The sequence below is a fragment of the Maylandia zebra genome, linkage group LG14 (genome assembly GCF_041146795.1).
Source record: "Maylandia zebra isolate NMK-2024a linkage group LG14, Mzebra_GT3a, whole genome shotgun sequence".
Taxonomy (NCBI): Eukaryota; Metazoa; Chordata; class Actinopteri; order Cichliformes; family Cichlidae; genus Maylandia; species Maylandia zebra.
Genome location: NC_135180.1, coordinates 6,650,680 through 6,665,520, shown reverse-complemented (window position 1 = coordinate 6,665,520; position 14,841 = coordinate 6,650,680). Strand labels below are relative to the sequence as shown.

At 42.1% G+C, this 14,841-nt stretch overlaps 1 protein-coding gene across 2 annotated transcripts in view; it reads left to right on the top strand.

Moving 5' to 3' along the window:
• Positions 1-14,841, top strand: part of zgc:153039 — an 81,790-nt gene that overhangs the window by 27,575 nt on the left and 39,374 nt on the right. For both annotated transcript variants that reach the window (XR_013101619.1, XM_004562847.4), the window contains exons 7-8: positions 4,308-4,465; positions 14,663-14,745. Coding sequence is in view for 1 of the 2 variants with exons in the window: in XM_004562847.4 (XP_004562904.1) it covers positions 4,308-4,465; positions 14,663-14,745 (241 nt within the window). In the remaining variant the exon portion in view is untranslated. The remainder of the gene's footprint in view (positions 1-4,307; positions 4,466-14,662; positions 14,746-14,841) is intronic.

Sequence of the window (14,841 nt, the reverse complement as noted above, 5' to 3'; positions counted from 1 at the left end):
AGCAGTAGAGACTTATTTATCCATCCATTCCCATATGGAAAAGATATATATAAATCTTATAAAGTTTGTATCTGTCTTGTGTGAAACTTGTATGAAAAGCATATAAGTGTGAAAACAGATATAAGATCCCTTGAAAAATTATATAATGAAACTTGTATGTTTTGGATACTTACTAAAACAATGTATGAAAGTAATGCGAAAGTGGCCACTTTCATGAGTAATCACATATAAGTTTTTACTATTTCTTTTCCGTATGGGTTGTCTATGCTAACCAGCACCCCCACCCATTCTAGGCCCCCACTGATCATATGTAGGCAGTTTATTAAAACTAAATTTTAACTGAATTTAATTAAATATGATTTTTATACTTGTCTATGGTGATCCTTGACTATAGCTATTTCTTTCATTGTTTTCACATTGATGGGATTTTTTTTGTCCAATTTGAACCAAATTCTTCACTATTTTTCTCTTTCTGTAACTTATAGTTATGTTCATAGTGTTTTTTTTACTCCTGCTGTACTTGATTGCACTTGAAAACAAATCCACCATCACAGGTGGAGTCAGGCTGGCTGATGATGTAATGATTCAGCTTTTCAGGTGGCAAACTTCTTATAAATTTGATTCTGCTGTGATTCACACAGCAGTGTTGTGCTACTGGTCCTTAGATTGACCGTTGAGGTGTGGAAGTAAGAAGTCAGAATTGATTGCCGGAGGTTTCTTCCCATTATTTCCTCTTACTGACGCCAACACGCTTGCTCATAGAGGGTAAGCTGATGGTTGCTTTTTTTTGTGTGTTATTGTAGCGTCTTTATCTTACATCATAAAGTGCCTTGAGGTAACTGTTGTTGTGATTTGGCGCTATATAAATAAAACTAAATAATATAAAAGAAACACAATGGAAAACTATCCAGTGTGTACCCGCTGTCTGTGCTTCTCAGGGCTGCTTTTTCATAATTAGATGCTATCTTTGTGTCTCTTTTGCATCATGGTATCTTTTTGGAGGAATGCATGCATGCTAGATGAATTCTCCCAGTCAGTTTCTCTCAGCAGCTAGAGAACTTTGTGTGCAAACACCAGTGCTCAACCATAAATTCTATTTAAACAGTTCTAGATGCAGCAAACGGATGTAGGGCGTCAGGTTTTGTGATCCCTGGATCTCATCTCTAGTTTTTGCAGGTGATGTGGCTCTGTTGGTTTACCCTGTAGCTTGCACTGGGGGGGGGGGGGGTTGGTCAGGGACCCTAAGCATGAACTTTATTAAGAACAAGTTATCATACTCCATCTTTCCTGTCCAGTCATCTGTTAATGATAGTGATGTAGGTAGTCACAAAGTAGAATATGTCAACAAGCCCAACTCCACCCTTCAAAACGTAGCTGGTGTCTAGTTTTCCACTTTTGTCCTGCTGAGACAGTCTGTCCCAGGACTATCCTGCTGCCAAGGTCGTAGTGCTTAACAACTGCAAAATGCATTTGCTGCCATTCTATTATGAACCAACTCTCTCTCTCTCTCTCTCTCTCTCTCTCTCTCTCTCTCTCACTCACACACACACACACACACACACACACACACACACACACACACACACACACACAAACAAACACCCCATTTGTCATCACTGTCATTTCACTGTGGCTTTGTTTTTGGGAGTCAGTTTGGAAATGTCAACCTTTTTTGAGATTTATTTTGTTGCTGCCACACGTCAGAGAAATTAATAATCAGTCTATAAGTTCTGACCCAAATCATCAGTCACCTGTGTTACACACACACACACACACACACACACACACACACACACACACACACACATTATTTCCTCATCATGCATGCATCTTTTTCTGTGAAAATTACACGTGCACATTTGAGTATCAGCCCAATGAACTTTTTTCCCGTTTTTCCTGTGTTATGAAAATGTCATGGAGTCTGATTAAAGCAATAGTTCATCAACTTTTCACTGCTGTGCTCACCCCCACGCCACATACAACCACAACCACACACAAACACAACCACACACACACACACACACACACGCGCACACACACACGCACGCCATAAACAAAGTAGTTGGCATTTCCTAATTTCGAGGGTGATGTTAACTTCGCTGCAGAACCTTTTGTTTAGTTGATTTGTGGTAATGCAAAAAAACCTGCGCGTGTGCGTGCACTGACTGCGTCTCAGGCTCCATGTGAAATAATAGTGTTCTCAGGTCTGTAGATGGAGTGAACAATACTTAATAGGCCCATGATAATAAGTATTAAAATCAGCGGACCTGAAAGAAAACGTGATGGGACACTTAATTAGGAGAGAAAGATGGAGAAAAACAGATAGCGGACAGTGGTACATGTAGATATAAAATGAAGATGGCTGAGCAAGAGAAGCAAGAAAAACCTCTTGAATGGGTTTAAAAACACCATGATGAAAGAGATAGAGGGTAATAGATGGACTGTGTGTGTGTGTGTGTGTGTGTGTGTGTGTGTGTGTGTGTGTGTGTGTGTGTGTGTGTGTGTGTATTAAGTTACAAAGAGAGACTGAGATGGATCAGGAAAAAGAGAGAAATACTTTGCACTCTAATTCTCATCTCTCTCGCTGTGTTGTATTGAAAATAGGTGGGGGGCTGGCCGTAATCATGCGCTCCCTGCTGATTTTTTTTTTGTACTCTCTGATCTCTCTTTCTCCATGTCTATCTTGCACGCACACACAAACACACGGTGTAGTGGGCCCGCTATTTCAGGATCTCATCATTAGGCACCCTGGCATTGTAATCATCACCTCCTCTTCAATCTTTTTCTTTTTCATTGAACATCAGCGCATTTTGGACAAACAAGTTTGAAATGATAAATAACCCTTTGAATTACTTGATTTAGAGCTCCTCTTATAAACAGAATACGATTAAAATGAAAGTCTCTGGGTTGATGGAAGATCATTCTTTTTTCGTACTAGGTTGTAGCAGGTTACCATTTTGTCTTCACACCAAAAGTCAGTGCAGGTCTGTTACAGGGCATCGAAATCATTTTAGATAAATAGTGAATTGGAGTGAAAGTTCTGATTCATACTTGGATTTTTCTTCAGCATCGATGAGTATCAGAAAACATGAAAAAAAAAATGACCACGGGTCAGTTCACCTGATTGCCCGTTATGAATACCATAACACATAAATTAGCAAACAGATAGTATTGGCTAATAATCTCTGTTGGGGTGGGTTCTGTTACTTGGTTATCATCGTATGCCAAAATGGAATTGTGTTAGGATTTTGCTGACATTTGTGTTACTATTTCAGAACTTGTAACTGACAAAAATCGTTGTAAAGGTGTTAAGATTATGTTAAAGTTTACATTTTGATATAAAAATTCTAATTTTGTCACAGCTGTTTAGTGAGGCAGCTGGGTTTGTTTTTTTCAAATATTTGCAATTGAGCTATAAAAACAATGGGACAAGTATTTAAAGCTACATTTTGTAATTACTCTTTGTAGAACTCCACAAAAGCTTTCACCACCAGAGGGAAGCATTTTACTGGTTGGTGTGTTGAATTGTTTGTCTGATGTGTACTGCTGCCTTTGGTATTTCCTTTTAACCCTTTTAGTTAACCTTTATAGGACCTATAACTGAAGTGTGTTCTAAATGAAGTTGTGCCTACAAATGTTATAATGTCTTTCATTTCAGTGTTTTGCAGAGACGTGCCAATTACCAAGTGTATTTATCCAAAAATAGCAGCTCTGTTGTGTTGTCAGACTTTATTGTGGTGCAGATGTTCTGTCATTTGTTTAGGCGACAAACATAATGAGGAGTATCTGATGCATAATTATGCAGCGGTGGTATGTTTATGTAGTGTCAGAGATGTACCAAAAGCTGTCTGGAACGTGTTCATTAAAGAGTTCACAACTACAGAAAAGCAACAGCGAGTGGATATTTCACACACACAGTTTTTCTAGGACCAAGTTGTACTAAGATATACTCTGTTAATCTGAAAGGTTCGGAAAATTTCTGACAACGGTTTTGAAATTCCATGATGTTCCTGTCGACTTCTTTCCTAGTTTGTTAAATGGGAGGGGAAAATCATTCTAATTAATCAGCAACTCTAAAACATAGAAAGCACTAAGAAAGGAGTCAAAACTGAGCACAATCTTTTTTTCCCCCCCAAAAACTGTGCTTGAAAATGTTCAAGAAATCCTCAAGTTATCAACTTAACAGTGTTCAGTGCCATAAACCTCTCCCGAAAATTCCAGTGCTTTGTTAAAGTACTTGTCCTATATAGTTTAATATTCACTCTGGTTCCTCCTATCTGTCAATTTTATTCTCCAAACCGTTGCAGCCTTCTCCTTCAGAGGGATTACAGTTTCCTGAGAGACATCAATGTTTGGCACCCCTTCGTCCTCATCGGAGTTTATTCCTCCACGCTGTCTGCTGCCATGAGCAACCTCATCGGGGCCTCACGCGTCCTCTACGCCATGGCAAAGGATGACCTGTTTGGTAGGTGGCTCTATGTTTTTTTTGTTTTTTTTTCCAAGGGACGCAAAATCTCGACTGAAACCATCGTTACTGACATTTCAGTGTTTAAAATATGCCAGGAACACAGATGTGATTTGTTATATGAAAATGCCACTGACAACAGAGAAAACATTGGTGTCTGTTTCATAGCAGTGCTGGCTGCCAGACAATCAACTGTATACCTACAGCTGCAGAGAAATAAACACTCTTTAAAAATCTTAAGATGATATCATTTAATCCTGACTGTAAAATTTGTATTGCTTATAATAATAGCAGCAAGGCGATAAGATGGATTATAGTTGATGCAGGTGAAATAATCATCAATATCATCAGCTTTAATAACTAGAGCCATAATTACCCTTTCAGATGGAGTATTTTTAAAGCCTTATATAATCTGTTATTTTCATAGTATTTGTTAAAAATATTTTAAAAAAAGTGTTTTATATATCCTGATTTCTTTTTTTGCATATTTGCCACCAGTTTCAGATCATCAAAAAAAAGTCATATTAGATAACTTGAGTAAATTAAAAAATGTAGTTTTTAATGATGACTTCATGTATTAAGTGGATAAAAACTATAGAAACCCAATTGGCCCTTTGAAGAAAAAAACAATCATCAGTCATGAATGAAGTGTGATTAACCATAGTGTTGGGTCTAAACTCAGACCCCGCTGTATCCAGGACTTATTCCCATGAAAGAAAAACAAGGCAACGGTGTTCGATCGATTTCTTGCGCAAGGGAGGCCTCGTCTGTGTCCAGCACGACAAAGAACCCCCCAAATGGTGGCCTCCTCTCGCTGCCTTTTATTGACAAACTTCAAACAATAGTTTACAAAACACCTCCCCCTGCAACCCCGTTTGGTTACATAGACAAGGACTGTATGTAAATGTATACACTGGGTGTGTGTGTGTGTGTGTGTGCGTGCGTGCGTGCGTGCGTGCGTGCGTGCGTGCGTGCGTGCGTGCGTGTGTGTGTGTGTTAGACCTCCTGCTGACCAAAGGGTCGTAAACCCAGGAAGCTTACATCAAAAGAAACAGATCTTTCAGATAGGATGTATCTACAATAAAACCTCCCCCAGCACAGAGTGGCTGGAGAGGTGGTCAGGATCAAAGAGATGGCTTTGATCCTACTGCTTAAACTAAGACTATACAAATTTAAGAAACACAATGGCAACATTCAACAATTAGACTTAACACATAGTGTTTTGAAAGCAGAGTTGTTTCACTAACCACACTCAAGCCTAATTACTGCCAGAAAATCATTTAAATAAAACCTATGTGACAAAAAGAATTTGAATAAAAGAGCTCAAAAAGCAAACACATCATGACACGATCTAACGAAACAGCTGAGAAACACAGTCATCGATCATTCTCAAAAGATGATCGATGACTGTGTTACAAAGACATTTCAAAGGACAGGTACTCCAGCGAGTACCAAAAATGAACACAAGGGCTCGTCTCATATTGGGCAAAAACATCTTGTTGATCCTCAGTGCTATGATGACATGGAACTATTTGGAAGGTTTGAGTCCTGTTACATCTGACATAAAGCTAACACAACATTTCATAGAAAGAACATCCCACTAGCACTCACACCTTAGTTGGTAGTGTGATGGTCAAGTTCAAGTTCAAGGTTCTTTATTTGTCACATGCATAGTTATAGAAGTATAACACACAGTGAAATGTAGCCTGACACGCTCCTCGACATGTGCAAAAAAATGGGGGGGTGTGTAGAGGAAGAACATTATATATATATATGTAGTATATACATTGGGTGAATGTGCAGTAGTAGCAGCAAGCAGGTGAATTCTGTACATTAATATAAATAGACATCTGACTATTTTACAGGATAGACAATATAGACATATTTAAAATTAAAGGAATTGAAATGTACATTGTGCCTTGGTTTAGTGTCTGGAAGAGTCCTGACTCAGTCAATTATAGATGATGTGAGAGGGCGGGTGTGTGTGTTTAGGGCACGGATGGCTTGGGGATAGAAGCTCCTCTTGAGTCTCTCTGTCCTTGCCCGGAAGATGCGGAACCTTCTACCAGATTGCAGAAGTTGGAACAGTTTGTTGCCAGGATGGGACGGGTCCTTCAGTATCTGCGCTGCTCTAGTCCGGCATCTCCTGGTGTAGGTGTCCTGAAGCGCGGGGAGAGCAATCCTGCAGCAGCGTTCTGCTGTACGGATCACTCTCTGGAGAGCTTTTTGGTCCTTCACACAGCTGTTCCCAAACCACGATGTCATGTTCTGTGTGAGGATGCTCTCCACAGCGCCTGTATAGAAAATCCTGAGGATCTTTGGAGAGACCCTGAATTTCCTCAGTTGTCGTAGGTGATACAGGCGCTGCCTAGCCTTTTTGGTCTGGACCTGAATGTGGGCGGCCCATGTCAGGTCTGAGGAGATGTGGACACCAAGATACTTGAAGGACTGCACCCTCTCCACTGGAGCTCCATTGATGATAATGGGCTTGTAGTCTCTGTGCTGACCCCTTCTGAAGTCCACCACCAGCTCCTTGGTCTTGCTGACGTTCAGCTGGAGGTGGTTGTCCTGGCACCACGATGCCAGATTCTTCACTTCATCCATGTAGGCCGTCTCATCATTGTTGGAGATGGCACCCAACACCACTGTGTCGTCAGCAAACTTCACAATGGTGTTGGAGCCATGGGTGGCCACACAGTATGAAGTGTAGAGGGAGTAGAGCAGTGGCGAGAGGACACATCCCTGAGGTGCTCCTGTATTGATGGTGATGCTGTTGGAGAAGCACCTGCCCACCCTCACCACCTGAGTTCTGCCAGTGAGGAAGTCCAACACCCATGCACACAGACGGCTGTTAAGTCCCAGATCCCTCAGCTTTGTGAACAGTCTGCAGGGCACTATTGTGTTAAACGCTGAACTGTAATCAACAAACAGCATTCGCACATAGTTACCCTGTTTCTTGTCCACATGGCTGAGAGTGGTGTGTAGGACGTGGGCGATGGCATCCTCTGTGGATCTGTTGGATCTGTAGGCAAACTGCAGCGGATCTGTGGTGTCTGGGATGGAGGAGGAGATGATGTTCTTCAGCAGCCTCTCAAACACCTTCATTACTACCGAGGTCAGTGCAACTGGCCGGTAATCGTTCAGGGATTAGGGTTTGCTGTTCTTGGGCACAGGGATGATGGTGGATCTTTTGAAGCATGTGGGGACCACAGACTTCGCCAGGGACTCGTTGAAGATGTAAGTGAACACACCTGCTAGCTGGTCAGCACAGCAGCGCAGCAGACGGCCGGTGATGCCGTCTGGCCCCGCCGCTTTCCTTGTGTTCACTCTCCTCAGTGCCGCTCGGACGTCATGCTCCGCGATGCTGGTCACCGGTCTCTCGCTGATGACATCACTGTCCTCGGTAGTCAGGCGGTAGATAGCATTAGCCGCCTGGCTAACCTCGAAACGGGCGTAGAACTGATTCAGCTCGTTGGTGAATGCAGAGTCAGCGTTGATCAGCGCAGTGTCCCTGGCTTTGTAGTCCGTAATGGTGCGTAGTCCGTGCCACATACTCCATGTGTCGCCCTGGTGGAAGTGGGACTCCACACGTTCCCGGTACCGGCGTTTGGCATCTCTCACCGCGCGCCGCACGCCGTATGAGGCCGCTTTGTAGGCGCTCATATCGCCAGTGGCAAGACCCGCGTTGTAGGAGGCGGTCCTGGCGTTTACTGCAGTGAGGATCGATCTGTCCATCCACGGTTTCAACCACCGGTCTTGGACTGTTTTGCTGCTTTAGGACCTTACTTATGAAACTGTGAGTTCTGCTCTCTGCCAGAAAATCAGGAAGGGGACAAATACTTTTGGCAGCACTGTAGTTAGTGTTAGAACATAAGGTTCAGGAGACTTTTTTTTTTTTATTCCTTCTTGATATATTTTTTTTCCAATTTAAATGAGTTTACTCATATTTTCCTCTAATATGTATTCCTATTCTGTGGAATATTCTTAACACGTTCACATTCACCTGCCCCAAGTGGAGAAGTTTAAGTATCATGGGTTCTTGTTCATGAGTGACGGGAGAAGGGAGATCGACAGATGGATTGGTGCTGTGGCCTCATTGATGCGGATACTGTACCGACCGGTCTGTTGTGTAGAAGTGAAGCTGAAGCTGAAGCTCCACATCGAAAGGAGCCAGTTGAGGTGGTTTGGGCATCTGACAAGGATGCCTCCTAGGTGAGGAGACAGTGCTATGTGAGATGCCTCCTCACCTCCGGTGTTCCAGGCATGTCCCAGCGGAAGGAGGCACCGGGGCAGACCCAGGACACGCTGGAGAGATTGTATCTCTTGGCTGGTCTGGGAACGCCCCTGGGTATTCCTGAAAGCATTAAATTTACTCCTACAGCAGGGGGGTATCAGTGTGGTCCTCTACATGAGGCTCATCTGGTAGATGCCCGTGGATTTATTGTTAACACGTTCACATTAGGCTCAAGACAAATCAGACCCACAGATTACAATGTTAGAACTGCTTACTGCCTTGAAAGTATAAGAAAAAGTCTTTGGTTATTTAAGTTATTGTAGAGCTGTGGTCACTCTAATCTTTTGAGCTGATTGTAACCTACAGCAAATACTTTAACTCAGTGTCATCTGACAAAATTATACACCTTTGTTAAACATGATAGCTGTGTGGTAGTGACTCAAAGTTAGAAGCAACGCAACGTCTGTCAGTCTTTTCTGCTAGGTTGTTATTTGAGGAAAAAGTTGCTAAAGAAATAAGAAAAGTAACTAAATGTTGAACTAAGTTTGCAACAGTGAGCTAAACTGAAATGGGAGAGAATGTTAGAAACAAAGTTGTTACTTTGTTCTCATGTACACCTCCAGAGAGTGAACAGTGGGAGCAAGTGATCTGTTACAGAGCAGTGCTGACTATAGATTACACAGTGTTGGAGTCAAATTGTTAAATGTTGTCATTGTGTTACTTAAATTTGTAAGTCTTAGTTCAAGCATGATCAAAGACATTCCTTTGTCTCTGACCACCTCTCCAACCAGTTTGTTGGTAAATGTATTTTTATAGCGCTTTACTAGTCCCTAAGGACCTCAAAGTGCTTTACACTTTCAGTCATCCACCCATCGGTGATGGCAAGCTACATTGTAGCCACAGCCACCCTGGGGCGCACTGACAGAGGCGAGGCTGCCGAACCCTGGCACCGGTGGGCCCTCTGACCACCACCAGTAGGCAACGGGTGAAGTGTCTTGCCCAAGGACACAACGACTGAGACTGTCCGAGCCGGGGCTCGAACCGGCAACCTTCCGATTACAAGGCGAACTCCCAACTCTTGAGCCACGATCGCCATGGGGGAGGCTGCAGTGTTTTATTATAGGGACATCCTATCTGAAGGTTCTGTTTTCTTGGTTAGTAAGCTTCCTTCTTTTATGACCCTTTTGGTGAGCAGGAGGTCACACAAACGCACCCCCAAACACAAACACACACACTCACATGCATACACACACACATACACACACATACAGATGCTTGCACATACATACACACATAGTACCTTATCTTTTGTAACCATAGGGGGGGTTTACAATGGGAGGTGCTTGTGTGTACTGTAACTGTTTTCAATAAAAGGCGGCAAGGAAGGCTTTTTATTTGATGCTGGCTAGGAGACAGGTGAGGAGCGTTCAGCTCCAAGAGCCTGGTTCCGACCAGTCTCCCTTGCTAGCAAGTAAAAGCTGTTTGTCTTGTTTCCTTGCTTGTCATTAACGGGAACAAGTTTCTAAACCAGCGGGGCCTGTGGAAGCGCAGACCCAACACCTAGCTGTGTTTACATTTTCACATTTAAAAAAAGAGTGCGTAACAGAATTGTAAAGTATGTGATCATCTAGAGTTTGTTGTATCATCAAAAGATTCAGGTATGTGAAGAAATCTCTGTGTGCAAGGGATAAGGCTGTGATCTTCAGGCCTTCAGGCAGCTTAGCATTAAAAACCGTCATGATAGTGTCATGGAAATCAGTGAATGAACCCATTTTCTGGGATCATAGTTCACCATGCCATCCACAAATGCCTGTTGAAGCTCTTTGACAGTGGTCCCCAACCTTTTTTGCACCACGGACCAGTTTATGTCCGACAATATTTTCACGGACCGGTGTCGCAGATAAATACAACAAAATAAAACCAGTACCTGCACCAAAAAAATAAGATTTATTCATAACACATGGGAAAAGAGCCAGGGAAACCGAGTTAACGATAAAAACGATTTAAAAAAATAACGCTAAAAACCGATAAAAATCCTGAAAACCATAAATTTCACACCCGAGCCTCAACTCTCGTGGTACCAAATGACTCACGGACCGATACCGGTCCGTGGCCCGGGGGTTGGGGACTGCTGCTCTTTGATACAAAGTAGTCATATTTCAACATGATGCAGAAACACTGCTATCTTCTCTGAGCCAAAGTTAATTTAAAATGAACTGCGGAAAACTGTTCTGTGGTCAGATGAAGCAGAATTTTAAATTCTCTCTAAAAAAATTGGATTCTTCATCATCCAAACTAAAAAGGAAAGGGACCAGCTGGTTTGTTATCAGTAAAGCCTGCATCTCTGGTATGGAGATGTATCAGTGCCTGTGGAATTGGCAGCTTGCATATCTGGAAAGGCTCCATCAATACTTAGAGGTATGCACAGGTTTTAGAGCAACTTATACTCCCTTCGAACAGTGAAGGCCTTGCATGTTTTAGCAAGACAAAGTTAAACCACATAGTGCATCTTTTACAACAGCATGGCTTTGTAGTAGAACAGTGCAGCTGCCTGCCTGCAGTCCAGACCTTTCACCAGCAAAACAGAAAAGAAAACACAGAAACAAAGAAAATATGACCCAGGCAGCTAGAACCCTCTATCAGATCAGAATGGGACAACACTCGTCTTCCCAATAAGGATGTTCACAGGCTGTTGTTTAAAGCAGATGGGATGCTACACAGTGTAAACATGGAGCTGTCCCAACGTTTTTTTTTTGCACTGCCAGAAAGTTTCAAAATGAGCAACATGAAATAGTAAAAAGACTCAGCGTAAACATTTGATATACTTGTGTGTTTTATTGTGAATAAAATGTGTTTTTGAGATTTTCAAATTACTGCTTCCTGTTTCTTATTTAAATTTTACACAGATTAAAAGACAAACACTTTGTTTGTACCTTCACCGTGACAGGAAATCCAAAAAGCAGTCCTAATATCCAGCAGAAACTTTTTGTCATGTGTGTAGGTCCATGTGTAGGCGGCTGGTGTATTTCAGGGATCAGTGGTGCTTATTTCTTTTCTTAAAAAAAAAAAACTCTGAAAAAACTGAACACAAACCCTCTGAGTCAAAGCCATTCCCATATCAAGCGAGTGCAGCGTTTGTGTGATTTCAATCACTTCTCTGTGTGAGTCGACGCTGCCTGCTGCTTTGTCGTTATTAATGACTCTGAGCAACTTCCTTATCCCGTCCTCTCCTTTTTTTGTTAAGTTTGTTGCAAATGGATTTGGCCCGTTTCTGTCTGTGTGTATAGCCGCACTTCTGTGCGTGTGTGTGTCAGGGGAGATAAATGGCCGTATTAGTCAGAGTTCCTCGATGAAGTGATCTGATGGAGCAGAGGCAGACGACTCTGGTACGAGTCTGTTCACTCACTGACACCCAAAGGGTTAACTTAAGTTAGATTAATGTCTTTAATTAAGAGTCAGTGACTGTGGAACCATAAATGTGTAGTGTGTGTGTGTGTGTGTGTGTGTGTAAAAGGGACAGTAGGATCATGACGTGTGTGTTGTTCTGGTTGTTGTCACTCATGCATGCTGCTCACTGCTTAACCTTGCCACTGTCCTATGCAAACTAAGTGATGGATGCGTCAATTTTTCCCAACACACACACACACACACACACACACACACACACACACACACACACACACACACAATCACACTCAAAAGAAGTTCTTTGTTTTTCCTCCCTCTGTCCCACACCTCTTCCATTTCTTTCTCCTCTCTAACTTGCTAATCTCTAACTCCTTCACCTCTGCCCTGCCTCTCTTCATCCTTTCCATCTCCCTGCTCTGCCGCATTGATTTGACTTTAAAGTCGCGCTGATTTAATTCCAGTCCTTTACCATCTGTGAAATTTACTCTTAAACTCAGATCCCCCTCGACCGCCCGTCTCGTCCCTGCACCTCCTGTCTCTCCACCGTGTGAGCCCCGTTATCGTCTCCATAGTCTTTCACCAGCCTTACCTCTGTTGTGCTCAGCCACCACAGGGTTCAAAGCAAATACCATCATCGCCACACGATGAAATGTCGTGCAAGCTATGAGATGTATGTAAATGTATGTAAATATCTTTCAATAGACCATACAGGCCTGTAAGGTATTAAATAGAGTGACGCGTCGTTTGTCTCCCTCGCTGTCGCCTGCCCACTCGCTTTCCCTCTCTCTCGCTCTCCCTTTTCAAAGCAGACATTTAGTTAATTACATAAATTTTGTGCAAATGTCAGTAAAGGTAGAAAATACCATCCCCAGTGAAAATCAGATCTGTTCTGTGCACTTTACCATCATCGGTTATTATTTATATCTGTTGCTCTTGGAAATAAAATAAAAAATGGAAAGAAAGCAGTAACAGAACCTAGCGAGTCGGAGCGGGATTGGCTGTCGCTTCCAGGAGGAGTTTGTTTTTTAAATCTCATACTGTGTTAATATCTCCCTACTTGAGTGAAATGTTCAGAATTTAAAGAGTGACAAATTAGATCGTCAAAGGGACTTGGATGTACTTTCAGTAATGCATACCAGCAAAATCTTGTTTATGGTCATTGCCTCGACTGTTGCACATGCAGACTGCGACAGCCGCACCTCCATTTCAATGTACTAATGGCTGCGCTACACATCCCAGGTTATGAAAAGCGAGACGTACACAACCATACAAAACGACACTAAAGCGTGGTGCACACCAGCAGTTATGACTTAGCTTTTCACGTCACTCACATTCACGAGGTCGAAAAATGGCACACATAAACTAAGCATTAGACCAAAGGCCTGCAACAGGCACAATGACTGACACCTGTGGGGTATACAGCGAAGGAAGTTCAATACAGCCAGGCTTTCTTTGGATCAGCTGCTGTGACAAAACCTGAAACCCAGTGAGGGATAATGGATATCACAACGTTGGTTATCAGCGTTTTCGGCTATCCAAGCTTTCTATTTCTTCCTCACATGAAAAGAGTTGTTTTGTGCACCATGTGACTCTTCTTCCACTTCTTCCACACAAAATAATCCCTGTCAGTTCTGCCTACGCCAGTCAGAGATGATGACGATGATAAAATAGTGAAGTAGAAAAACAGTGTTTTTTAAGCTGTTATTTTTACTGCAGTAGTTCTGAAAAATCAAAGCACAGATTAAAAATGATGAGTTTGCTCATTAGAAGCTGCGCATTAGTAACACAACCGAAACTATAAACTGGATATATTTAAACATCAAACGTTACTTTCATAGTCTACCAAAGGTGTGTAAATTGCTTTAGTTTGTCAGCACATCAAAATAAAATTAATTATTCGACTTATTGAACAGGTCTTCTTGCTGTGTGAATGTATGTAAAACATTTATACATTTTTGCATCACTTCCATTGACAGTGTTGGGCTTCATTTGGCGGTGTTAGTAACGTGTAACTCAACAAACTGCACATGTAAACTGTATTTCCTTAGCAGAGAATCTATACTGCAGAGAATCAGTGAAAACATGAAGCTTCCTGCTGGTTTTGAACTGAAACTCAATATAAATAAAATTCTGAACAGGTTATATGTTCATAGACATACGTTACCATGGTGATTTAGCCAGTTTAAAAAAGAGGATAAATTTTTGTGACACTGAAAACTTTAAGCTCAACATAGCTTGCTAACCCAATAATCATGATTCTTAGTACACCCCAGTGCTCTGCACTTGCTATTTAACTTCCCCAGATATCGACACTGTGTCAAGCTGTGTCCTCTTTTCTGCTTCTACGAACACATTTAATAGATAACACTGTCTATTAAAACCGAGAAAGGCCATTCGTTACAATCTTTCACTGATTAAGCTGTTCTGTTGACACATGCTTTACTGATGTGAACATGGAAGACTGTTGTTACGGTGATGCTGCTGATAAATATTTTAATACTAAGATTCAAAAGGTCACTGTCTTTATTGTTTTTGTTTTTTTCTCACCTCTGCAGGTAAGGCGCTGTGGCTGGCTAAGAAGACATCTCGCAGTGGCAACCCCTGGGTCTCAGTGCTGATCTCCTGGTTCCTAGTGCAGGTTAGTAGTGATAAGCAAATCAGTATCAGCAGATAAGTGCAACTTTATATCACGTCAAGCAGTACTGCTAAATAACTGTAAGTAAATGTTTTGTAA